The sequence below is a fragment of the Coturnix japonica genome, chromosome Z, assembly GCF_001577835.2.
Source record: "Coturnix japonica isolate 7356 chromosome Z, Coturnix japonica 2.1, whole genome shotgun sequence".
Classification (NCBI taxonomy): domain Eukaryota; kingdom Metazoa; phylum Chordata; class Aves; order Galliformes; family Phasianidae; genus Coturnix; species Coturnix japonica.
In genome coordinates, this window is record NC_029547.1 from 496,387 (window position 1) to 524,271 (window position 27,885).

A 27,885-nucleotide genomic window follows, 5' to 3' on the forward strand; every position below is an offset into this window, starting at 1 on the left:
GATGTAATCGTATGACCTAAGGGTACCACTCAAACTCTTCCTCCAGGAGCATTCAAGTCATGCTGCCAAACACAGGCAAAACACCCCAAAACATCACAGTTTAGGAACAACAGAATTTCTCTATACTTCTGACATTGCGTATAATTTCTATTTTTATCAGTTATTTCTGATGAAGTTAAAAATATTTCCACTGTATGTCCTACATTATACATGCCTACCACCATAATGAGCACAGCTGTTTCAAAAGAAAATCAACACCCTTTTCGTTCTGGAAATAATAACTGCAATATAACTGTACACTTGAAAACAAAAGCATATGCTCTCCATGACAAACATGCTTTTTCTGGCATTGAATCTGCCCAGGAGATACCAACTCCAGAAAACACTGGCCTCTCAAGTACACAACTTCCAAAGAAGCCCTACTGCGCTGTTTTTGTATGTTTGTTTGTTTGTTTTAATTTTCACTTTTTTGTTATTGACTGCTACCTCTCTATTTCTGTAGCATCCTTACATGAAAAGGAAAGCCTGATACATATCACTCCTGAAACTGGCTTCCTCCTTCAAAATACAGATGAAAACAGCACAAGAATACAAACACAAGCACCCCTGACAAGCAAGTTTCCTCTTTGGACATACATTTCCTCACTTCTGAATGCAAATGATGAAAATCACAATTGATATGTCAGTCACCTGTTGTGCTTACCAGCTTTCTAAAACAAGAGTAGTTTCATTGTTTAAAGATATATGTAAGGAAATATACAAAGGATATTCAAAACACAAAACATAAATATCCATAAAATGCCACAATAACAAAGCATTAATCTTCTTTATTTTTTTTTTCCAACTGTAATTTCATAAGAAATCACATGAGCAGACACTGCCTGTGTCCCCAGCAACTGCAGCAAACATCTCACTGCTCCTGAGTTCTGCACTCAAGTTAAAAAGGCTATGCCATGTTGTCACAGATTTACTTGAGGAACTGAAGTCCAATCTTACGTACAACCTTCTTTATATCATATGTTGCTCTGTGTTTTATATCTAACCATTGTACTCATGAAATAAAAGAGAATACAGACTCCTAAAGGGTCCAGTATCATCCACTGCCATCTTTCTTAACTACAGATAACAGAAACAGCAGCGGTGATAGAAGAAGTGTTACAAAAAATTCTTCCTCCTTTTAAAATGGAAGAGGAAATATTTATGTGTTTACATGTGTTCTACCTTTATACTTTAGTTTATATGTATGATAAACATTTTTCTGTTACTCTGTATAAAACTGCTTTATAGATGGTGAATGCCTTATGGATACCTCAACATCTGAAGGCTAGGGAGCACCAAACTATTCTTTATCAAGGAATGACTCCACATCAGTATTAGAACTTTAAATTGATTCTTAATCATTACACCTGTTATCTGGAATATAACACTACCTTTGTATCTCATGTAGAAGCTAGTAATGTTTTTATCGCACAACAATAACACAATGACTTTAGCATACAGAACTGAAAAGACATACGAAATTACTCTAAATGAATTCTGAAGATTTCTACCTTGCTTAATTTGTCCCTGGGCTGCATGACTTGCCATAGACGGAGGTGCCTTCATTTTTGACATTTCAGGAGTGCCTGGTCTGGGTGGCCTGGAGGAGAGGAGAGAACATACAGAAGGAAAAAGAGAAAAGGGGAGAAAAATGATTATTTGCTAAGATCCCACACCTAAACAAACTTTGAAAGGCAATCAGTAAAGAATAGTTACGTTGACATCAAAGTATCTCATTTACAATTCCTCGCTTACTTGGTTATGCGCGTTTGTATGTTTAGATTTGCCTAGAATCTGACCTACTCCTTAATATATTTAAATCCTATAAATATTAAAAAGAAGGACAGGAATGGGCTTTCAGCCCTGCACTACATTAGCGCTGACATTAACGCATCATATTAACATCAGCCTACACCATATTAACATTGTAACATCTGCAACCTGATTAAAAGCAATAACATTATCTTGACATTAAAAAAAAAATACTATTGCCATGAAAGAAGAAACACATTGGTTGGCTGGGTACTTAAAGTTTTCATGGCCACTTGATACACCAAACTCCAGGGTGAAATTAAACAAAATTACATAGCATATTTGAACAGAGACTCTGAATAGAAGTCTGAATAGAAGTACCTGGTGGGGCCTTTCTTCATGTGGTCTCCAATAAAGGTTGCATTGGTCATGCTCATCAGTGTGTTTGCCAGTGATATGACAGAGAGGAGATGCTGGGTGGTGACAGCACGCGACACACCATATGTTCCCTTTCCCAATCCTTCTGTAATAGACATCTTCCTGCCCAACTCCACGCCATCATAAGATTGTTTGCCTACAGGTTGATTGTAGCCAGGAAGCATCAGAGACATGTGGCCTCCTCTAGACAGAAGGCCAAAGGACACTGAGCAGTGTGGCTTAAGCATCCCAAGACGATCAAGGCAAAGCTCATCTAGAACAGAATTCAAGCCCCAGGCATGAAGACAGGACATAAAAAGCTTTGCTGTATCCATGGTTAGGTTGTATTCTAGTAGAGTTAATGGTTTGGATTTGCTAGAACGATATTCTGGGTCAGTGTCTTCTCTCCTCTGTCTCATTGATTCTTCATCCTCATCTTCATCATCAAGAAGATGTTCTTTTATGTTTTCTTTGATGGTTTCCTTAACCTGCTGGAAGAGGACAGCTGCTCGCTTACCAGTCAGGAAGGAGCCTCCCTTGTCAGACCCACCAGAGGCCTTCTGTAAATTCTCTGGAGATATGAGGGCACTGTTGGGTCTTGAGGCCTCTTCGGTCAGCAGCTGAATTATCAGTGCTTCCACATCAAAGAAGAGCACATGTATATCTGGATCTGTCAAGTTAGTCTTTATAGCTTGAACCATCAGAGAGTTATGTGAATATTTAGGTAAATTCCCCTACAAAAGAAAAAAAAAATTGAAATTGTCACTGGATAATTATCCTTATACCTTTTTTTGTGTATTGGACATATACATCAACCCATCATTTACTTTAAATCTCAGGTACTTTCTCCAAGATAGTAAATACTTCTAGTCCTACAACTACTTGGATACTGTCAGTTTCATACAGGATTTCAATGACAGGTGTCTGAAATCAGAAATGATGTACATATATTATTTTTCTCTTATAACTGTAAAGATCCTCAAGATGATGTTAGCACAAAGGAATATTATATTCACCATCTCATGTTCACTGATTGTTTCAGGGAATGAAGTTAGCTTAGTTATTTAATTATTATTTAGTTATTTAATTCTCAATTCACAGACTTTGGGATACAAAAGCACTCTGCTTTTCCTGTTGCTACTACACCTTTGCAATCTACAGAGATACCTGTATATTCAGATCTCTGAATATTTGTTTCTAAATGAGATTGCTTATTATAGAAAAATCTTCAGAGGAAAAACTGACCCCTTCAAATAAACACGTGAGCTTTAGGATTGGAAATGCACCTGCCTGAAAGGCTCAGCTACCTTGGTAAGCAGAAAAAGAACCTCTCTATGCTTCATAGCAAGAAGCCCAGAGGGAAAAAAGAAGTATTCCTTATATATCACAAAAACCTAGTTAATTTCTTTGAATGTAATGTAGGAAACTTTTAACACAAGGTCTCTGGAAATGAAGTAAACAATAAAATTAGAAGTAAAATAATCAAACTCCTTTGGTTATTAATCCTCACTGCCCTGTGGGACGGAACACATTTTGCAGTGGTATGCCCCATTTCTCTGCAGGCAGCAGTACCTTCATGTTAGTGTCTCCTGCGCACAAAACACAAGCAGCTGCACTGCACACACAAGCACAACATTAATAACTGACACTGACAGTCATACTGTATTCAGCAGGAATACTGTGCACAAATCTGAGCACACGTTGTTCTAAAGAACGCCCTCTGTAAGTGACAGCTCTTTTCCAAGCAGAATAGAAGACAGGAGAAAAACTAAAATGAAATAAAACACGTGAAACTGGAAGCAGCTCTCTGCTGCTCCCTGGTGGCCACAGTTCAGCCTACCAGAACATCACGAGCACAGTTGTAAAGAAGAAAAACAAAAGGAAAAAATGAAGCTTTTTTTTTTTTTCCCCCTAGGCCTTCAGTAACATTTTTGAGTAGCCCTGCATTATAAGGCTAATCAAATTCAATAGCTTTAAAGTCTACTCTGATGGGAAAAATGATGAATTGCAGCATTTTGGAATCAGAATATTTTTTTTTATTGATTCAGAGTCACTGTGACAGTCACAGCAATGCTAAGCGTGGTGATCTGTAATCCCAGCCTCTGCTCAAATCAGGACCTAACAGACCAAACTGTTCAGGGCAGGAACAGCTTCTTCTCTAATGTACAACTCAGAGGCTATTTTTCCAGTTTCCTGAATATTCCTTCCAATATAATGAAATTTGCTCTCACACAAAAGCAATGAAAACAATATCTTGCTTGTGATTATCCCAATTTAACAAATTCACCATTGTGATCCCTAAATATCTTTATCAGTGAAATAAAATATCACAAGAATCATAGCTTTCCTAGCAGAGGCAAGGGATAATAACCATCTTGCTTACTACAAACCGATACTTATCCATGCTTTATCTTGCTACTCCAATAAACAAACTCAAAAAATAAAACCCTTCTCTCTCATCTAGCTGCACCTGGCAGTCAGTGGGAGTCAGAAAGGTGATTCCTGGTGGATTTCCCTTGGAAAGGTCCTTAACTTCTGGCACAGACGAGTATTGAGAGAAATCCTTAGTGAGCAAAGATCAGCAAGAGAAATCCCAGCAGTTCTTTCAGCATACATTTTTCATAATGCGATTAGCCCTCCATCAACCTTTAGCTTCTTACGTTTGCTTCTGTAGACATAATTCTTTTCCCCTGCAGACCAGGAAAAAACTATTCCTGCTAACGGATTTAATATGGTCACAAGTGAAATCTAACATTAGTCTCTTGTCTGGAGATTTTAATCCCAGGCATAAAGAAGACTGAAATAATAAAACACAGATATCACAGGGTTCTGAAAACACTAAGCTATTTACTTGTTGTCAGAATATTCTTTTGCTTGTCTTGATTTTTTTTTTTAAATACCTAAACTGTCCTCTCACGTGCAATACCAAAGACAACATTTACAGAAGCATCTGAACTCAATCTTACTTGTTCTTAACAGACACTGAGATATTAACATATTAAACACACGATGACATGACAACTGCATAGACCCACACTTAACAAGAGTGGTATTTTCCACCTCAAAAGGGCAGTAACGCACTTACGGCAAAACACTTTAATTTCTTTCATGAGCCACAATTATGAAAGAAATTATTAAAAGTTTTGAGGTTATAAAGATAAGCCAGATAAACTGACTTAAGGTCTTTTCAAACCTTAGTGATCCTACGAATGCAGGACCCAACCAAGGCCAGGCAGATCAACTTTAGATCTTTCTATTAAAATGTCAGAGTGGCTTGGTTAAGATTTGTTCAGTTAAAACAATGAAGACTGGTTCAGATGCAGCACTGTTGGAACACGGCTTACCTTGTCAGAAGCCTCAGAAGCCAGCAGGTTGGTGGCCAAGGTCTGCAGCTTCTGGTGTGCCACATTCTTCAGGGCAGCCAGGCTGCGTCGTGTCATGGCCTGCTTCAGGTTGACGGCAGGGTGGCTTAGGGAGTCCACAGCTGCAGGCAATGCCTCATCACAAGCATTCAGGATTTCAACTGCTGTTATTCCCATCACACATCTGTCCAGAGCACCTGCAAGCATTGTAAAAAACAGCAGGTTAAGCAAAAACAATGAGGAACACCCCAAAAATCACAGAAAATGGGATGCAATGTGCAGTTTTCAGAGGTGTTAACAGCTATTTTTAGAAGTCATATTTTTTTCCTTAAGTGAATTAATTTGTTACAAGGTAGTTACATACAGCACATACATTTTTTCCTCACTTTCTCCCTTTCAAGGACATTTCTTAAAATCAAGCTTGCAATTTCATGCCTTGTTGCCCATCCTGTTAATGCTCCTTCTCACTATTGTCAGTCCCTTTAATAACGAAGGAAAACAAACTCCAGACAAACAAAAAGAATTTATCACTATTCTTCATTTTACAGTGGAAGCTACTAATGATATTAAAGGTGCTGCACTTCTACACCAAGCTTTCAAGTAAACTGAGCAAGCACACATGCTGACAAACTGACAAATGGGAAAGTACGCACAAAGAAGATGGCCAAAGCAAGTTATGCTTCTCCAAAACCAAGGAAGTCATTTTAAATACTGAAATATGTATTTAACAAAAGTTTATCTAATCTACAAACTTTGAGAACAAGGGGAGGGAGAGATAAAGTGTGAAAAAAATTAACACCTCTCTCAGATGCAACTCACACGGATTACTAAGCATTAAGAGAATGCATCAAACATCTGACTGTAACCATACCAGTGTCCATTTGCCAGACATACACGGACCCATCAGAGCATCCCACTACCAGGTAGTCATCAGAAGGCCTCCACTTGATCACTTGAATAGGGAAGAGGTGGCGGGATGCCAGCATGATGCATTTCTTCTCACGCAGACTAAGGAGACCTACAGAGTGATCACTGGCCACGGAGCAAATACAGTGTTGGACTCTTGCCTTTAAAACAAACAAACAAAGACAGATTAATCCTAATGGAGGCAGTTTGCTTTTAATACTCTCATCTCCACTGGATCAAGCATAATGGTTAACAACATATTTTATAAGAAGAATACAGGGAAATAAATATACAGCAGAATCCCACCGGACCAAACACTCCAGGAGCAAACAACTCACACCTGTATAGTCAATGGCTCTCAGACAAGCCTGTCACCTCTGCAGAGCTACGTGGTACTGCCACCTTGAAAAGATGTTCTGCACTGAATCAAAAACTGTTCAGTGCAGCCACTCGCTTATGTATTTGTTTGCTCTTAAAATGTTACCAGCAGAAACATTTCAATTTTCCACAAAAGGCTAATTATTTTCTATCTATGTTTTACAAATGTTTAAAATCTGAATAGGAAGCAACTGTGAAGTTGTTTATTTATCTGGGGGGAAAAAAAAAAAAAGAAAAAAAAAAGAATCTAGTCACCTGACAAAGAAAAATACACAATACTTACTCTCAAACCTCATCACACTTATACAATATTGCTTTTTTTATACTACAGGCTGGAATATTTTCCCTAACACTGATAAGTGACCCTTAGTAAAACAGGGGAAAAAAAAGAAAGGCCGGGCACTGTGATCCATGAGACAGAACGTACAGATCCCAGGCACACACTTTATGAATACTCCAACAGGTGAAGTAACTCCAAAAGAACTACTCCATAAACAACTTGAATAGCTTTATATTTTCTTCCAACTCTTTCTAGACTTGGAGTATATGTAAATATATCAGTTTAAAAATCAAAACTTTACATCTATATTTAGTTTACATTAATGTATTAAGACACAAATGTTTTCAAAGGTACATCCAAGGAAGATGAGCATTTCAGCAGAGAGAGGCAGTGCAGTGGTATAGGAAAACATAGGAATAGAAGTGAGGAAAACAAAGAGTAACAATGTTCAAAGAGAGTAAGGGAACAGGAAGGGAAGAAAAAAATAAGGAAACAAAAAGCAAATAAATGCTCTTAAACAAAAAAAGTGAAACAACGACTTTGATGTAAATCAGTGTAATCACGTGCATTAAATTCTTCCTACTCATCCAAATTATGAAAAATAAAATTTCACTCAAAATCTACAGGCCAACCTAGTGTGGCTTGCCTCAAACCTCATCAGAGAAATAAGTTCACTTCATCCCCTCCCACTTTTAATGCTGTATGGCATTAAAACATGATGTATTTTTTCTACTATTTTTAGTTATTTCTATAGCTAAATCACAATGTGAGCACAACCAAAATTAACAGAATAATTACATTATTTTTAAATGCCTGTAAGGATCACGCTTGTGCTGAGAGCAAGAGCTTTGGTATTTCACACTGCATTCATATTCTTAAGAAGGATTTAAGGGGCTGTAGCATTTATGGGAACTGTATGACAGGTTATCAGAACATATTATTTAAAACTTACACTACAGTTTTCTGGTGGAACTAGAAGCTGTGTAATTTCTCCACCATGTACACAGAAGATATGTTTCATCTCTCCAGAAAATATATCCCATATGATGACTGAGAAATCCACACCACCTGAGATCAAATACCTTTGATCATAACGAGAAGAAACCTGATGAGGATACAGTAAGCAAGTAATTTTGTTTCGATGACCTCTGAGAGTCCGGTGAGGTGGCCAACCTGAGAAATGGGGTAAGGTCAGAGTCAGGGGGTGAGAAAAGAGGAAAAGAGGGAAAATAAACATTTTTAATTTTGATACAACAATAAACAAATCAGATCACTACCTGTGATTAAAAAAAAAAAAAAGTACATATACTACATTTTTGTCCCATGTTTTTAAAGAATTTGACCTTGCCATGCTCTAAAATATTCATAACATTGTTTTTGTTTTAACTTCACATGGACTTGATGGCTACTCGATCTCACAATTTTCAGCTGTCTTAAAAGAACCTCCCTCCTAAAATAATTCCATCAGAAACAAAAATACAAAACAAACAAAACCACCACACTCCACAAAGGTCTGGAAAAATAAAAGAACACCAAGCTTTTCCCACTCAAACATTGATTTATCTACAGATATAATCAAAAGAGAGCAGCATCAGGGAAAAATGCATGATCTTATTTAGCAATGGCCACAGCAGAGCCTGAGCAGAACAGGCACAAATGACAAATTCAAATTTAGAAGGAAAACAACTTCTGTGAACACAATGCAGGAACAATGAGTCCTGTTTACTGAGATCAAAGAGACAGGTTAAAATCCATTGTCACTGTAACCTTTCAACCGATGAAAAATGAGTTTTGAAAACTGCCTTTTCAGCTGGCAAATTTAACAAAAGGAGGTCAGTAAGTAAATACCAGAGTCAAGCACTCTATGTAATATATATGACACAGTTGAACTTTCTTACGGTAACTAAGCTTTCTAGCAAGAACTGCAAATCCTACATAGAAAACATACAAGCACTTCCACATAAGTGTAAGAATCATCAACAGTCATGTGCAGAATAATGCATCAACTTAAGAGAACTCACATTTAAAAATAATCATTTGTATAAATGAAATCACATAAATGACAACCTGATATATATATATTTGTATACTTGAAAAACATTCGCACATCATTTCCAGTTGCCAGCATTTACTAAAAATGCTGGACTCAAATTTTTTTTCAGAAACTTTAAGACTATGAAAATATGAAAGCAAGATTGTCTGGCATCAAAAAGTACAACAGCAGGACAATGTATCACATGCACTAACTACACCAGACACTAGGAGAAATTCTCATTTAAATGTGTCATTTTTCCAAGGAGATCTTCACAGGCACCTCAGTACTCAGCTGAATGACTGCCCATCTGTGCTACAGCACCTCAGAAACCCAGAAGAAACATGTTACCCCCTCCAGTGAAGAAGCCCTCCTTCAAAAATACATTTAGACTACCCACAGTTTTACTTAGCTTCCTCATCACAACGTAATACCAGAGTTATGAAGAATATAGCTATATGATTCCTATCTTTACTGCTCTCTTTGTAAGATTATTTAATATCTCAGTGTATCTAATACGTGAAAAAGCACACACTGTAGTGCTGTTGTGCGTTTCAAAACCTGATTAGCATACCTCTCCTAAGCATATGCTCTCCTTGCAAAAGCTGAACTATAGCAGTCTGGGTTGCTGGCACGATAACAATGCTTCCATCTTCCCGACCACAAACCAGCCGCCCATGGGCTGGAATGTACACACTGGCTGTAACCTTAAGTGGTTCCTTGATGTTTGGAATTAAGCTTAGTTGGTCTATAATTCCAGCTGGGCGAGGAGTAAGTTTATCAAAAGCTTCCTGGAGGGATATTGAAGTTGTTGTTTGCAGTCCTGTTAGAACAGAAAGAAAAAATAATAATAATAATTGAAGAACCAAAACAGGAATGGTTTTATTAACAGATTTCAAAGTTACAACTGTTACTGTGTTACAACACCTTTTTCAAAGTAAGAGAGACATTTTGGAAATCAATTCACTGGCTACCACGGGGGGGGGAAGCTACACAAGAAAGCAATACGTGAGAGACAAGAAAAGCATATGATTTAAGCTACAAGAAGTTATTACATAGGCAGACAGCACATGGGACTTCCAGACATCATGGCTGGAATTTGGGGGAAAAAGCAATTAAAAAGTAATAACTGAAAGGTGTCCAATGTAAGATTTTGATCATATATTAAAAACTTCATGTTACTAGAGCTCTAACAAGAGGCTAGCAATTAAAAGTACAACAGAAGAGCTTCATGCATTTGTAGGAAAAGCAGCAGTGCTTTATCCAGAAACAAAACACACACAAAAAAACAGAGATACTCATAAACAGACCTAGCAAAAGACGCTGTTATACCTACCTTTTGCACCATCTTCTTGTTCCAGAGTATCAGGTATGCTCCAAATGCACAGCCTCCCTGAAGAGTCTCCTTGGATCAGCAGATTAGAGAAAAATTCCCTATGTCCATAGAAGAATCGGGTGACTGGGGGGCATATCAGTAACTGGTGAAAAGAAAACAAATTTGAGAAACTTCGGACATGGGCAATCTATGCACAAATCTGAATATTTACTTCTCTCACAGAATCTACTATGTATTTTAGAAGGCAGAACAAAAACCAACTGCTCTATGCTTTACCATTTTTCTAGTAGGAAGGGCAAACATTGCAATATAAATCAGACAGAAACTGTGGTTACTTGTAAAACAAATCAGGTCTAAGGGAAATAAATTTTTTAAAATACATACACATCCTAAATATATGTTTTTGTTTAAAATATATGCTCAAATTTGGCAACAGTTTAAATAATTAAGATAAAAAAAAAAGGATTCCTACAATAGTTTGGCAATAGTATTTGTAAATCAGACAGTTACTTATACTCATAGCACAACACATGATAAGGCACATCACATAACAGCCTAGAAATGTATTAGATATAGCAGATGCAGTTCACAATGCAATATGAAAAACAAAGCACAGATCAACAAGGATTTTAGCCAGAATTGGCATTTATTCATGCTGGGAAAATCTAAGCTTTTCCAATTCAGAATCACAACATCAGGCACTTATAAATGACAAACACTTAGCATATGAGAACTGAAGAGTCACTTGACCACAGACTCATCTCCGCATTTACTTGAGAACTAATAAGAATGAAAACAGATACAAAACAGAAAGGAAATGGCATCCATTTTTCTCCCAAATGCCTACTTTCTCTAGTTTAAAAAAAAAAAAAAAAAAAAAAAAAAAGTATCTTAAAGGTCTACATTGTAAAGAGAAAAGAAACTGTCAATACATACACATATTTCAATACTCTAAAGGAGTGTTTTCCATAAAGGAAAACACAAAAATGTATTTTACCTGTTTATCTGCTCTGTCCAATACACTGTACAATAAGGGAGGAATTAAGTTTTCTACTGCTTTCCCCACATCTCTACGAAACAAGTCACTGGCTGGAAGACAGCTGAATTTATGAACAAAAAGAAAAGATTAAAATTCCTTGTGACAAGACTGATCACTGTGTCATTAGCTAACTACATGAAATGCTACATTCTTAAGCAAAAACAACATCCAAGCCCTTAAATGCTATATTTTTCAATTGCTAATTACCATTGCAGACCACTGCTATAATCACTGCTTAAGGAAGTATTTAAATGATATTCTGACTTGTTTAAAAGCAAAGCGTACTCCTTGCCATCACATATTCTCCAACAGCTACCATTAAGAAGTGAAAGACTTATCAAATTACTAGAAAACAGAGGGGCAACCATGGCTGAAACAACAGATCCTTGATGTGAGGTGACACACCAAGGAGAAATGCACTTTCAGGCATGCTTGTGAAATAATAGTTTCCATAACTTCCATATGATCTTGCAACATAATGCAAACCAAAGATACACAGTGTTTATTCAAAATTTTCCATCTCAAAAAAAAGAAAAATAAATAAAACAAAACAAAAAACAAAGAAGCAGTGCTTCATTGTTGAGTACCTGGCTGGTAATTTATATATGAAACTTTGACCATCTTCTGTCCACACAATCACTTTGTCAGCTGACACAAAGTCACCACCAGTCCAGGTCTGTTCATTCTCACTAGGGACTGAGCATAAAAGGGAATAATCTCCAGCATCAAAAACCTGAGAAGAAACAAAAAAGTCTATCATCAACTAACCACAGATTAAAATGTACATCCAGCAACTAATTTTGGTTTCAATAGAGACATACTAAGAGAACTGAGAACAACTTGCTCTGAATGTCTTACTGGCAATTTAATTACATCAGCTACTGTAGAGAGAATAAAACAGCTTTTGTTCAGCTGCCTTCCTTACCCTCCAGTATTTAGAGCACACTACCAACAACGACTGCTGGGTAAACGCACAGAAAGAAATGCTTTGACAGTTTTGACAATAAATAGGTTTTGATTCCTCTTCAAATACTGGTGTTGTATCCTAAAAGAAAAAGAAAAGAAAAAGAAAAATTAACATTAACTTCACACACATAATTTTAAATAAAATGCAAATAAACATAGCTGCATTACTTACTGCCCTAACAACTTCAAAAAAGGCATTTACACATAGTCTCAATGTTGCTCAAAGTGAGATGGTCAATGTTGCTGTGAATCCTAACTGAAACAAGAACTTTCATCTCAATTCTCCTGTTGCTACAATCTACCCCGAATGTCAGCTCTGTGATTAAGAAGTCAAGTCTCTCTGTAAGCAGCACATACACAGAGGTGCAGAAATAAGGAAGTGATAAAGAAACAGGACATCTTTCAGGAAGGTGGAACACTAGTGCAACTTCCCACCTTCCAAGTCTGGCCATGTCCTCCTGTTTTCTTGGGTCTATGCTGCTGCAGCCTGAGAAACATGCAGTCTGGTACGTTTATGAAAGCTTCATTGAATCAACCAAAAGTGCGCAGGCTTCCATTAATAAAACAACAACAACAACAACAACAAAAGTCCAGAGGCAGAGACAATTAGGAGAGCCAGGTGGTTAAGGCTAAAGTTCTCACAAGTCCCAGATTACAGTTCCTTACTCTGTTCCAAATCTCTCTGGCAAGATGCTATCTTCCTGAAATTATATTTCTCCATCTTAAAAAATGAGGAAAAAACATGCTGTCCTCCACTGGAACGTCTACTGAAATGGTCAGACAGTGTGTCAGTAACCAGCCCCTGAAACTGACAGCCTCTTCACAGGAAAGCATGCATATGGCAATCAGATAACAAGATGACACCCGGCTGATTTTTTTTTCTTTGCTAAAAGTGAACTCGGAACATGACAGAAAACGTGATGGAAAAGGGACTAGGCAGTTTCATAAGATGCCAGATGGCAGACTTCTAAAGAGAAAACAGGCCTTCTATTATTCTTCATATCTGTGAGAGCATGCAGCATTCTCCTTTGTGACTTCAGCCTAGTGAACACCTCATCTTTTGCTGGACAGATTAAGATGTGCTATTTAGTGTGATCGCCCTCCACGGATTACCTGGCTTCTGAGCAGCCAGCTAAAACTAAGTAGATTCAGCTCAACTCTTCCTTTCTTTCGAGGTTCCCACTATCCCAAATAGCCTACATTGTGATAAACTCCTGCTAGCTATGTCTTTGTGTTTCTTACTTATATACTCTCCACCACTCACCGCTTTACTTTCTTAACATAACTGTTAAATGTGATGCTAGCTAAACTGTGATCAGTTGCATGCTAGATGTTTTCAGAAATGGCTGAAGAGCAAATGCTTTCATCAATCTCAAAATTCTGAAACAAAAAACATTAATAATGGCTTTGTCATCCTTTGGCAGGATTATAAGCAAGGAATTCCATTACACTGGTCTCCCAGCCTAATTCAGACTTGGTTGCTTTTCTGTTATAAATGGTCCTGAAATATAAAAACTGAACTAGTTTATTTACGCATCATAATGTTATTTTTCTTCACAGTTGCTAAACAAGTGTAATATTCTGTGTCTTTAACTTAAGATGTTTCTCTACCCTGTTCATTCTCACGAAAAGTTTGTTAAATCTCCCTCATGAGTTTTACTGATCAGTACATAGGAAAGCAGGAATTACCAGTAAGACTGATCTGTACATAGTTAATAATGAACAATGAAAAGTATTATGCTCTCTCGTTAGTAAGCCTTTCAGACACCTTCATATCTCACTTCTTATTTAGATCTTACATCTTCATCAGAACAGAGCTCCGGGAAAAAAAAGAATCTGGATATCAACAGCTGACAGTACTACATCCTCCTACATCCTCTAAGACTTCTGGGGCACACCTGTAATACAAAAGGCCTTTGCTTACCTGCATGCGATTAACTTCAGATGTTATTATCCATACTTTCAGGATGCCAGTCACTGAAACTGCTACAACAGTATCCTCTGAGGTTAAAAAAAAAAAAAAAAAAAAAGCTGGTAAGTACAAGAACGTCTTCATATTGTTATATGTCATGTGTATCTGAGTACAAACACCTCTGACAATACTTCAACACTGAAGTTTATCAAAACCATCTTGAAATATTTGCTTTAAAATCAAATGCTTGTTTTGCAAAATGGCATGCCAGAAGCACATGTACACAAATGTGAAACCACTGAATCTGTGCAAGTCTTACAACTGCAGAAAGCAAGCGCTCCTAATGAGTATCTAGGGCTCAAAATCCATAGAGGCAGATGAGGAGAAGAGCAGAAAACCACAAACTCCAAATCCACATCCTGTGCCAAACATTCTAGAAATTCCTGTTTCCACCAGGTAAGTCTAGTGTAGAATAAAATTCCATCAAGCCAAGGGGCAAGCTCTTGATTACAAAATATAGAAATGATTACAAAACAAGAAACAATATTAGTCCAGACAATACTTAAAAACAGAATTCACTTCCAGCTGTTCCAGAAACTTTGATGTTGTGGGACAGTGATTTAGCTTTCCCACACCAAGATTTTAAATGTATTTTTTGCAATAACAACTTCAAAGATGTTACAGCAGTGCTTTTTGTAAAGCCACTTATCAAAAGAAATACTCGTGGCATATACATATCTTGTCAAAATCATAATTTCTCATGTGCCAAATGATCCTGATGTACGCCACACATCACATTAGCTATGTAGATGACAGCCTTAGCATTTACAGAGTGCTTGCACCTCTTCCTTCAGTCTCATGCCAGTTTTCAGGCTCTTACTATCACAGTTCTCTCCTAAACTCTCAAAACTCACAGTGAAAACAAGTTGTTACCACTCTTCACTCTAGCAAAATGTGCTTTTATTAAAAAATAAAAATTAAAAATTAAAATAAAAAAATAAAAATTTAAGATTTTTCCTGTCTTCCATTGGAACTCCTAAAGAATGTGAATCAATTTATCAATTTACCAGGTGAGCAACTTGTTGAGTGGATTTATCTATATTTTACGTTCAGCTCATGAAAAAGCATTTAAATTTAGCCAGAACTAAAAGCCTCATCTGATGAACAGTAACAGAAAGAATACCCACAACGTTACGTTTGTTTCCTGCTGTATTTTCAGAGACAGAAATAACTACACATCTGTTACTTATACAGAAAGTTAGGCCTTGGTACTACCCAAGATCATTTTTACCCCCCACATGGCAGAAAGAAGCAAGAAGTAACAGTCTGGATTCCTCTTGATTCCTCAGGCTCTTGGAAAAGCTGAAGAAAATGTATTCCCCTGCAGGGAGGCAAAGCCACAATCAGAGCAACAAAAAACTTTACCTTGTGTTCTGTTGGATTTAATGATAGTCATGGAGCTGATCCAATCAGGAGATATCTTTGATAGTAAAGAATAAAGAACTTCAAGGCTGGTAGCATCCACAACAAGAATTTCTGGGTAATGTCCATGGCATAACAGTCTCCCTTCACGCTGAGTCCCAACCATAAACTGGTAGAACTAAGTGGACATCATCGTAATACAGAAGTTACACTCTATGCAAGACATTGACTATTTCATTTTTTACCAAAATCAATATGACACAAATACGCTATAGTGGCTACATACTCAGAAATTGCTGCTGGATTGTGATGAAGGAGTTTTTTGCAGAGGCTCCCACCCGCTGTTATTTCCTATTTCCAAATGCAGGGCACTTACTGATAAAGTGAATGTTTTCAGGCCCATTTTAATAACTTGGCTATAGTTATTCATGCTATTCAATGCCGAATAAGACCATCAAATCATACACAAATACAGACCTGTATGCCAGTGTGTGTGCAGGCTAGCTTCGTAAACTCTATGCATCTGCCATCATTCACATCCCACAGACACATCTCCCTAAAATACAAAAGGCAAATTACAACTTTATCCAAAGTACTTCAGTCTTCCAAGGATTTAAGAATTACTTACATCAGGATAAATTAAATGTTTATCATTGACTGTATGAACTGCATTTAGACAAATAAACCACAAAATCTACTTGAGCATCCAGCGCTATCTGAATCTGTGCAAGCTGTTCTTCCCTACAAAGACAAAATGAAATGAAAAAAGTACCACAGTACGTCATAAACAACCAATATTAAGTAAATGCAAGTAGGTAGCTGAGAATTTCTAATTTCTCTCACAACTATTTCAAGTCCCTGTGTACAACTACTGCACCCCTAAGGTATCCGAAGATTAGCTTGCCTTTTTCACATTTGTGAGGAAGAAAAATGTGTTACAGAAAACCAGAACTTCATCACTCAGCAGTGAACTCTGAAGCTTTTTCAGAGATTCCAAGCTGATGACAAGTGGAAGCATCACCTGGAACTCTCCAGACTTATAAGACCAACTTGAAACCAAAGAAAAATCAACAAAAAAGGAATAACAGAAAATATTTTTCTGACTTGCCTGATAAGAAAACATTACAATTACCTCTAGAAATTATTTCTGATTTTAGAGAGCTAAATAAACCAAACTATTTTCTGTACAGAATTTTACCCCTAAATTTTGACTTTCAAAATGTTATGCCTAAATTCAAGCAGAACAAAACCTGCCAGAGACTTTTCCCCTTTATATCAGATATATTTCACTAGGAAAACTTTTGTGTTCCTGTTCTAAACCCAAAAGAAAAAGACTAATTAGCACTGAAATCACTACAAGTTGGAAATTCTAAGTTTTGACATGCTGTATTCGCAATATCCATGTTAAAAGATTGTCTAAACATATTCTCTGTCTTTTTTCCAGATAAAAAGAAACTATTTCACTTGTTTGGATATGTAACTGTCCTATACTTCTCCAACTGCACTTGTACAGGCAGAAAGTAAGAAAAAAAGGTGAAAGATAACCCCATCTTACTCAATGCAAGTCCAACAAATCAAGGCTATTCATTTTGACTGAACCTCTCTTCTCAGAAAGCTGTTCAATATTCCTGCTGAAAAAAGCAGTTACTTCAAATCCCAGAAACCTCTGGCCTTCCACAGTTGTTCTGTCAGAGTAACAAACTATGGCCCCCTTGCTGACACCTGGGATGTACTGTTCCACAGTCTGCCAGTATAGGACAGTGAATACAAGAGCACAGTGACTGCACCCTCTCCATGCTGGGTTCAGCTCCCAAGGCTTGGGGCCAGCTCTGATAAGTAGCTATCTGGCTTTGAGCAGCTTGGTGGGAAAGCAGGGAGCTGTCTCAGCAGGGCTCCCCTTATCTCCAAAGGAAGCATTATGCTCAGGCTCTCATCCCCATCCCTTAGTACTCAGTCATGCCATGAATCCCAAATTATGACCAAATTCAGTACACCTGCAGTGGAGAAGTCCCATCATTTGGAATATCTATATACAGCAGACTAAGTAAAAAACACTGTGGGTCCTCATCCATTGGAATGAGAAGACATAGGTGCAAGCAACCTGATCTCTCCTCTACCTGCAACTTCCATTATTTAACAGATCTGCATATTAATAAATGCTCAGAGAACTCACCCACTCTCTGACGCACTCACTATGTACTGCTTCTCACTGGATGCGGAGGCTTTTGATAAACAAGTGATTGAGGCTGTGTGACCAAACAGCAGAGCTCTGGGGTTAATCTAGAATCAGGGAAACAAAATGAGAGAGAAGAATAACACAGTGTTACTTAACTAGAATTTCTGGGGATAACTCAGGTATTGAGAATTTTAGGTATTCAGTGCAACTCCTTCCTGAACTATGCTTCACATGCTTTACAACTTTTTACAGAAAAGGATTATTTCTCTAATATGTTCCACGATATTAAGGCTCCTTGACCCAAAGCAAATTACAAGATTATATTCACAATAGACACTCGCAGATTTCAACTCCAGGGCAGCCACTAATGTGTAATATAAAAGCTATATTTTTATAATAATTAATCTTTATCTAGACTTTTTTCCACTTACAGTTTTTACAGAAATCAGCAGATTAATAAAGTAATAATCTTAAAAGACTCTCTAGATACCGTCCTCTGATCTCTGGTTTTTACAAAGCTGCTCCACTTGAAAACAGTTTAGAAGAACTTCAGAAAAAGAGGAAATATTTATTTAAAATAAATTAGTGAAGGAGCAGTAACAGATTTCAAGACCAAACACTTCTCTTCCTATTGTGAAATATTTGCTACCGGAATTAAATAACGTGACGCTCAAGTCTTATCATGTGAAGTGAGCACAAAATGACCAGAGAGGATGCTGCAATACTGAACAATAAAATCACTTCAGCAACAAGGAAAAACACCTTAAGTGCAATCTGAACTCAAGTTTCACATACAGCATCTTACCTCTAAATCTGGAGCAACGTCCCAGAGACATATCTGGCCATCGTGGCAGCCAGTGATGATCATCGAGGCATCATCCATGAGCAGCAGTGTTGATATGCAGTGGGTGGGAGCCCTCTGGCCCCATAGGACAATGGGCAACACAAGGCTGTTCCCAGCCATCCTGCTTTCGCACCTGTCAATTTCATCAATACACATTAGGTCTCAGTGGACATGCCAGCTCTTCAGCTGACACCCTCCTATCTCACAAGACAGTAAAAGATGAGTCTGAAGTGACCTTATGAACACTTTGTCCAAAAGAAACAGTCACTACAATATGCCACTTCTCAATTAAAATGCAGCATGCAACCATCTCTTCTCTCACTGAGGAGGATTTTCATCCTCACAGATGGACCAAATAGCATATTCACACAGTTCTAAACCTTTCAGTCTCTGCTGCCTATGCCCTCATCTGCAACACTGGTAGCTAAAGGTGTACTCCTATAGCCTTCCATGGAGGGAAAGCTGTGAGAAAAGCTTCTTAAAGGGGGCAGGCAATGGAGGAAAAGGAACTGGAACATGCAACAGGTGACACAGCTGTGGGACAAGAGTCACTCCTAAAATTATCAACATTTAGAACTAACGAAAGCTGGAAAAAGGAAGTAAAGCAAGGGCAAAACACTTCTCAGTCTTCCACCACTGCCAGCCCTGAAATCCTAAAGAAGAACTGATAACACTCAGTAAGTTTGCAGATGACACCAAGTTGGGAGGTGGTGTTGATCTGCCCAAGTGTATGGAGGCCCTTCAGAGGAATCAAGACAAGCTGGATTAATGAGCTGAGGTTAACGGCATGAGATTCAACAAGGCCATGTGCTGGGTCCTGTACTTTGGCCACAACGACCCCATGCAGCGCTATAGGCTTGGGGTTGAGTGGCTGGATGACCGTGAAGAGGAAAGGGACCTGGGGGTGTTGGTCAGTGCTTGGCTGAACATAAGCTGACAGCGTGCCCAGGTGGCCAAGAAGGCCAACAGCATCCTGGCCTGCCTGCATTAGAAATAGTGTGGCCAGCAGGAGCAGGGAGGTAATCATCCTCCTGTACTCAGCTCTGGTGAGGCCGCATCTTGAGCACTGTGTTCAGTTTTGGGCCTGGAATGTGTCCAGAGAAGGGCAACAAAACTGGTGCAGGGTCTGGAGCACAAGTCTTATAAGGAACTGATGAGGGAACTGGGATTGTTTAGCGTGGAGAAGAGGAGGCTCAGGGGAGATCTCATTACACTCTACAACTTCCTGAAGAGAGGTTGTTGGCCTCTTCTGCCAGGCAACAATCGGGACCTGAGGAAATGGCCACAAGTTGTAGCAGAGGAGGTTTAGATTACAAATAAGGAATAAATTATCTCAGAGAGTGGTCAGGCACTGGAATGGCCGCCCAGGGAGGTGGTGGAGTCGCTGGGGGAAGCTGCAGCACAGAACCCATGGACATGAGCAACAGCAAGGCCAATAAAAACCAGTTCTGAGATCAGCAGGAGATGTGAACACCAAACCAAGCCTGTTTCTGTTAGCAATACACAGGGTTTACCAAACACTTCAATGTTCCGACATAAGAATTCTTCCACTTCACAGTACTCGTTAAGAATCAACTGAAAAGCGGAGCAGATAGCCATCAAGCAGAACACTTATGTCAGATACGACCAACATTTCCCTTGTCTCTTACTCAGGATTCATACAGTGCTGCAGCAGTTGCTCAACTACCCCACAGAAAAACTTTGAGCTGCAGGAAGTTACTGAGAAATGAATGGGGGGAATCAGTGTGCTAAATGAATGAAGGAGACTTTCCTGGTGTTCCCTAGCAGAGGTTTCTGCTCAGAACTTTGCACAGTTCAGATCACAGCAGAATTCCTCATTTAGAGGAGTGCAAATAAGGCAAAAGAATTTTATAAAGAAATACCTTAAATACACACTCTCCTGTCTTCATGTTGATATATATGCATTCATCCCACTGGCACGATCTTACAATACTGATGTTTGCTCGCAGACATACAAATCTTTTACAGCAGTTTAGAATATGGAGAAAACAATTCTGAATGATTACAAAGGGAAAAATAAGCAGAAGTCCCTCGAATGTGCACATTGCCAATGGCAACCCCCATACTTCTTTTTGACGCAGATGGCACTTATTTACCTTCTATTTCAAAAGTGTTTTTCTGCCACGCTACAAGGAGCTCAAAACAAATTACTGCTATCTCTCATCAGTATAAACATTACACCGAAATCTCTTCAAGCACATAGTTTTAGAGTAATTTGGATAAACACTGCCTCCATTTCTAATGCAAACGGTCCCTGTGGAAGGAGGAATGGAGCATAATAATACATACAGAAAAAGGGGGAAGGGAAGCAGCAAACAGCTGAATAACACAGCTCGGTGTTAGAGACCGCAGTGACAAGTAAAAACAGGGCTGAGCTTTGGAACAGAAGCCACCAGGCACGCTGGATGCACCAAGCCTCACACTTGTGAGAAGTCTGGGCTGCAGGATGGTTTTTCAGTAAATTCAAATGATGAAAACAGCAATAGCAGTCACTACAAAGTGCCATTTTATGCCCAATGTTTTCTTGTACCCGATGGGATCACAGTTATTAAAAACTGAGCCGTATTACTTAATAAATGAACACAGGCCAACAATCGAGCACACTCTCCATTCTGACACACTACCCTGAGATGAGTGTTTGTAACACATCCACATGGCTGTGAATGCAGCGCTGTTATGCAATGCTGGATCAATTGTTCCCTGTCTGGACGATCAGAACACAGAACCGTAAAATATTTTTCAGAAGGCATAAAGGATGCAGCGACCTTAATAAAGGCAGCGTACCTGTCAGCTGAGGAATTACAAAACCCCTGGATTAAATGTACTCGATTTACAGGGAAATGATAAAAAGAATTGAACAAGATCCTAAAACGAATATCATCCAGATGAATTACAAAGATGCAATCACAGAAATACAAAGTTAAATTTTACCACATTCTGTAATGAAATAAAACAGATGACACACTGGGAAAGGTGAGCTGAGACATACATTTCTGTTAATATGAAGTATTTAAAATACAGCGAAGGTACAACATTCTGCACCGAGTTTGCTTCAGCCAGCTACTGGAGCTCAGCAGCTGTGGGCTGGAAATACAGAACTACCAAGGTCAGTCCCGTAGCATCCAGTCTGTGCAGCCACCGTTCATGGCCAGGAGCTGCACTGCACTGCAGAACCCCTAATGCAACTTGTTGGCACTCGCTTCCACCGAGGTGCTTCTTTGCTGTTAGTTTACCCTACAAAACAACTTCTCAGTTGATAATAAGACAACCCATCAATAATTTTAGAACTGAAAAAGCCAGGAATAAAAATGCAGACAAGTAACACAAAGTCTCTTCCCATGCTTTTCATGGGAAATGATTTCCTATTGCTCACAGATCAGGGAATGCATCAGAATATTTCCATAAGTCATCTCTCTGATTGTCTCAGCAATGCAAACAACTGCACGCTGAGATAATAAAGGAGCTCCCCTATCAGGGTATACAATTATTTCATTAACTTCTGCACTAAGCTCAGTGCTTTACTAAGTATTTCTATCTTAAAATTAAATAATAATAATAATAATAATAATAATAATAATAGACAGCATTATAAATATGTACTTAAAATTCTGGATTTTCACAAGGATGTTACAGCAGTCACAAGTATTACCACATATAAGTAATCTAATATACCTCGTACCTTCCATGCAGACCAAAGTGAGAAAGCACTGCAAACATCAACAGCAAAACCATTTCCAAAGCCTTACAAATAATCACATTTCACAACTTCCATATAAAAGAAAGAGTTCTTAGAACTTCTAATACCAACCCCCGGGGGAGGGAGAGCAAAAAGAAAAGCTACCTCTTGCCTTCCAGTTTTTTATTATGGCATCGCAAAGCCTTCATTAAAACCTTCATTTTCAGGAAGTACCACAAACTCATCTCAACCAGCGCTGAATCCAGACTACAAAGAACAACAGTTCTCTACTGACACTGAGCACCAAATACATTCCCAGTAAAAACCAAAAGTCACTTAATGTCTGGAAACAATCAATATAGGATTTTTTTTTTTTTACATCAATGATGACAAACTGCAGTAACAAATAAACACAGTACCTATTGACAAATGGTCAAAAAGCATGCAGCGAACCACTGCAAATGAAACTCTGTGTTCTACTTATCTGTTCTGCTTTGCAGAAATAGGAACTGGAAATTCTAACTGGAAAATGAGCTGTAGACACCAAACTGCGTTCTTCCTCCTTAAAAGTCCTTCATACCACTTCCACAAGTGCCTTGATGCTCTTCTCCAAACGCACACAGAAAGAATGACTTTGTGTCATTCTGTGTGTATAGAAAGAAATAGGGTATTCCTTCATTTCCAAACTACCCCTCTCAGAGTCACAATGAATACACAGATGCAGAACAGTTGGAATAAGTAATCGATATTTATTTAATAAATGGACTTGAAAGAATATCACTATTATGATGCCCTTGCATGAGTAATGAAAAGAGTAGAAAATAATCTACAAACTTGGTGGAATAGTCACTGACTCTCAGCAGCACTAATAAGGATGTAGGTCAGTAAAATTCCATAATCATGGAAAAAATCCCCACCTGAGCAAAGCTACTAAACTGATTTCTGAAGTACAACACATTGCTTAAATACTGAATCAAAGGTTCACTTAACACCTTCACCAAACCATAGTCCTACCAACACCAACAAGCACTTCTTTCACATGTAGAGCACTGGTAAAGCCTTCACAGCTAACCTAGGGAACAAAACTGCAAGCAGAAAACAAAATGTTGCATTCACATACAAGTCTACTTAAGAAGAGGCAAAGCAGATGCATAAAGGATTTTAATAGTTAACAGCAGTGCATTGCTCAGCAAAATCAGAGAAGTGACCTAAGAAGACCATGGCAGTGAAGATGAAGGTTGGATGTATGACCACAGAGCTTAATAATAATGTTTGCTGCAACAAATTAAAGATAGAACCATGTAATTTACAGGATTTTTGAGGTTTTCTGCCTCATCAGTCACATAAGTAACTCTAATAGGCAGCAAATGAGAATATCGCCTAAATGAGAACTTTCCATATACAAACCACAGCATAGTGTAAAACTATAAATTCCTTCTGCCACAATTTATACTTGAAAACTAACCCCAGTATTTTCAAAAATATGAGCCACAAACCTTCCTCCACTTGTATGCAAACTGTTTCCGCAACATCACTTACAGGTGCCTCAAGCTTTCCCACACCTTCCAGCCATGAGATGCTGCCTAGAGATACCACTGAACCTCCTCAGAATCAGGAGCTAAGTCCTTTACCCTGGGACAGCTCTGTGGTAAGTTCCTAAGACCAAAAAAAGCACCCAAACCAAACTGCTTTCTGGTAGGAAGCCCATTAGCTGATGAGGGGCTTTCACCTCTGCCTTGTATTGGGACAACAAAAACAGTTCCCCAGCCCTCCAGCTGGTACCAGTTCTGTCCCCAGTGCATCTTAGGATACATGTGGGTGCTAAAAGAATCTGTCAAAAAATGAAAAAATAAAAAAACCCACAAAAAAAACATCTATGAAATGACTATGTCTTTATCATGTACACTCTCAGTCTATAACAGCTCCAAAATGAACCACTGAAGCCTGCCAAATGAACATCTGCTTCTAAATCAATGTAACTTAAGCTCAAACAAAGCAATTCAGAAATGTTAAGAATATACCATTCCTTTCCCCATCAGTGTTTACCACATACTAATGCATTTTTTTCTGCATTTTCAGTAGAATTTAGATTATTTCTCAGATCTGTCACCAGTAAGCACATAGAGGGCTGCCCTCTGTGACACCAGGAGAAGCCTTCTAAAAGAACAGCATATTTTCACATGAACAGTATTTGTGCCTAATATTTTTCACACAATCTTTCACTCCAGAAGTCATGAGTTAAGCACTGTAATACCCCTCCTAAAGCCACTCACATGCAGGTCATCACATATCTGCTGCAGAGGCTTCTTTCTATCACATCATGGCTTCCATTTGAATTACCCATGTATTATAACGAATCTGATGACTATAATTTTATTACTAATGGCCTTTTCCATTTAATACTTGGAGCTGAGGAAAAAAAAAAAAAAAAAAGGATTAACAAAGTGGGGAGAAGAAAACGAAATACTGTATCCAGAGTTGCACGAATGTTCAAATGTCAGAACCCACACAATTAGATACTCACACCTTTCTTTGTGTAGATGGTGAATAAGCAATTCTGTAACTAAACACGAATGGTCAGCAATGTTTGCTCTGTTAATAACATTCTGCTTGTTTCTGAAGGTCCATTGGGAATTGTTAGAGGCTTCTGAAACTCATCTCAACTCAACACAAGGGGACCAAATGCCAAGTATTTCTGCCTCTTAAGCCTGTCCCTAATCCAACAAAACCGTAGCACAGGTGAAGCGGAAGGCACTGCAGGAGATCACAATGAGTATGAACAAGAACTGGGCCAGCTACAGCTGCCCAGGATCATGTCTATTTCTGCATATGCACAACCTACCCAAGCACACAACAACCATCAGGAAGAAACCTTCCTTATATTCAGACAAATTGCTTTTCAGGTGCAGGACCTGGCACTTCGCTCTGCTGAATTCATAAGGCTCTTCTTGGCTCACATCCCCAGGCTGATGCAGCTCTGTGAACCTCCCTCCCATTTTGTACCACCTGCAGACTTGCTCTGTCCATCACCTGCTCCATTGCTGATGGTATTAAACACCAAAGAAAGATTCAGTACCAGTTCCTGGGTGTATCCACTATGACTTGCTCTGCAGCAGAATGTCACGCTGCCCATCACAGCCCTCTGAGCTGTGTGTTCAGCCAGTTCTCATTGCACTTATCCTGAGCACACATCAGCAGCTTGTCCAAGAGGATGCTATGGGAGCTGTGCCAAATGCTGCTCCTTCTCACCCATCAGTCTCAGCGTGGGAGGCAATCTCCTCTCTGTAAATCCATGCTGTCTAGAAAGTCAGAGAACACTTCTAAAAAGCTACTACTTCTTCAGCAAATAAGTCCATGTTTGTTTATTTGGGTTTTGAGTGGGTATTTTTGAAGGTTTTTTTCTACCAGAAGACATTTTAGACCGTATTTAGGTGATACAAAATACTGGGAAAGGACCTACATGCTCAGTTCTTTAACTCCAACACATCTAACATTATCACTTCAGCTCACATCAAACAAGCACTGAACACAAAACTTAGAGAGCAATACCTGTACCTTTAAACTTTATCCAAGCTCAACCTTCTGCTTCACAAATGAAAAAAATATTACTGTAACATCATGCTAGAAGTCTTTATTAAGAAAGTAAAAATGTCATTTTTCACTAAGAGAGTGTTACAAGTAAACAGGTGAAGAATGCAGTCAATGCCATGTGAAACAAATTTGTCATTGCGACAGCAATGTCTGGCAACCAGCCTAGCAAAAGCCAGGCAAATCTGCCATCACCATGCACATGGACATGCACAAATATGCATGCAAAACAGGACAGAAGATGGTGAGTTGAACTGCCAAGTGCGTTTGTCTTGGTAATTAACTGTGCCAATTTCAAGTCAAAGAAAAAAAAAAAAAATATGTAGCTATCAGGGAGAACCAATGCATCCCAACACAGCCAAGAGGCGCAAGGACTGCTCAAAGTAAACACAGCACCCTTCATTTTACTGCCCTGAATATTCACTCTGACCTCAGTAAACCCACTCATTACAATAGAATTAAGCATATCAGCAGGAGGGAACTAACCTCTGCTTGCTCCAAGCTATTACGCTGATCAAGGATTAAAAAGGTACAGGCACCTGGACCTCCTTCATCCCCCATTAATCTGCTGAGCCCTCCCACAGCCGTGTGCAGGCAGAACCTCCATCTCTCACGCATTCTCTATTTCTTCTTGCTCATTCAGCTGCAGTGGACATCACAGAGCACTGCTGTACTTCAGGCCCTATGACAAAGCTCTCCTCTGATAGTTGTTTACACAGCACTTGACCTGGCCGCGATGTGTTATTGTAACACAAACAAGAGTATTGTAAACATGGCCTCAAACCTTCCCAACACAATCAAAAATAAATGCAACAGCACAAAAACAAACTTGCTTCCGAGACAGACATTAAAAATCCAATTAGTTCAAGCATACACTGCTACCTAATCTTTACAAGGTGCCAATAATAGTGGCATTCCAACAACAGGTTACTGCTTTCTGCAGCCAAGCACAGGACTGCAGAACACTGATCTAAAAGCACTTAACAGCAGGAAGGTAAGGAGGGCTATCCCATGGAAACCCACCTCGTGGGTATTCAGATGAATGAAAAACCAGAAAAAGGAGGTGTTAACGCTACACAGGTGGACGTGGTCAGCAGGGATGGGGCTGCTGGGTGGTGTCTGTGGTGTCAGAAAGCTTTTCCAGCCTTAATGGCTCCATGGCTCCATCCAATTCCTGCAGCAGAGCTGGGAGACGCCTCTGACACAGGCTGCCCTGGCACCACGCTCGATGACACACGGAACCCACGCAGGTTTTTCCAGGCTCAAGCTGTCACCAGCACACTAAGCACAGTTACCCACGGGAGGTGCAGAGCCAACTCCAACCCATTCCCCACTCACCATCGGCATCAGGGCCGGCACAAGAAAAGGGAAACAGCCGTGTGAGGCCACGACGAGCCGCCAATGTGGCACTGAGGGTGCAGCCTCCCCCACCGCCTTCCCTTACCTCCCCCACACACACACACCACAGGGCCCCGCCCGCACCGCGTCCACCACCACCAGCACGACCCATGGGCCGACACCCCGTACGACATGGCGGCCCAAGGGCTGACGGAGGGCTCATCGCGGCTGTGAGGAAGGACAGCGGCCCGCAGCGCTCACCTGCCCCCGGCGCGGCCCTGCACAGCACGCCCGGCGCCGCGCTGCCCGCAGCAGCTCACCAGCACGGCACACACTGTCGTAAAGCCGCCCCCCCCGGCCGCCGCGACTGACGGCACGCGGAGGCAACAGCGTCGCCATGG

At 39.4% G+C, this 27,885-nt stretch overlaps 1 protein-coding gene across 3 annotated transcripts in view; it reads right to left on the minus strand.

Annotated features, from left to right (window-relative positions):
• Positions 1 to 27,885, minus strand: part of WDR7 (WD repeat domain 7) — a 106,863-nt gene that overhangs the window by 78,397 nt on the left and 581 nt on the right. For 2 of the 3 annotated variants that reach the window (XM_015887228.2, XM_032441438.1), the window contains 15 exons: positions 18,823 to 18,994; positions 18,015 to 18,121; positions 16,319 to 16,397; positions 15,845 to 16,019; positions 14,432 to 14,508; positions 12,467 to 12,586; positions 12,129 to 12,274; positions 11,500 to 11,602; positions 10,503 to 10,644; positions 9,741 to 9,989; positions 8,087 to 8,307; positions 6,442 to 6,637; positions 5,553 to 5,767; positions 2,173 to 2,942; positions 1,551 to 1,639 (listed from right to left, as the gene is read on the minus strand). In XM_015887228.2, the coding sequence (XP_015742714.1) occupies positions 1,551 to 1,639; positions 2,173 to 2,942; positions 5,553 to 5,767; positions 6,442 to 6,637; positions 8,087 to 8,307; positions 9,741 to 9,989; positions 10,503 to 10,644; positions 11,500 to 11,602; positions 12,129 to 12,274; positions 12,467 to 12,586; positions 14,432 to 14,508; positions 15,845 to 16,019; positions 16,319 to 16,397; positions 18,015 to 18,121; positions 18,823 to 18,981 (2,848 nt within the window). In that variant the 5' untranslated portion in view covers positions 18,982 to 18,994. Of the gene's footprint in view, positions 1 to 1,550; positions 1,640 to 2,172; positions 2,943 to 5,552; positions 5,768 to 6,441; positions 6,638 to 8,086; positions 8,308 to 9,740; positions 9,990 to 10,502; positions 10,645 to 11,499; positions 11,603 to 12,128; positions 12,275 to 12,466; positions 12,587 to 14,431; positions 14,509 to 15,844; positions 16,020 to 16,318; positions 16,398 to 18,014; positions 18,122 to 18,822; positions 18,995 to 27,745; positions 27,849 to 27,885 lie in introns of those variants that run through there. The other variant, XM_015887227.2, reaches the window with a different exon arrangement.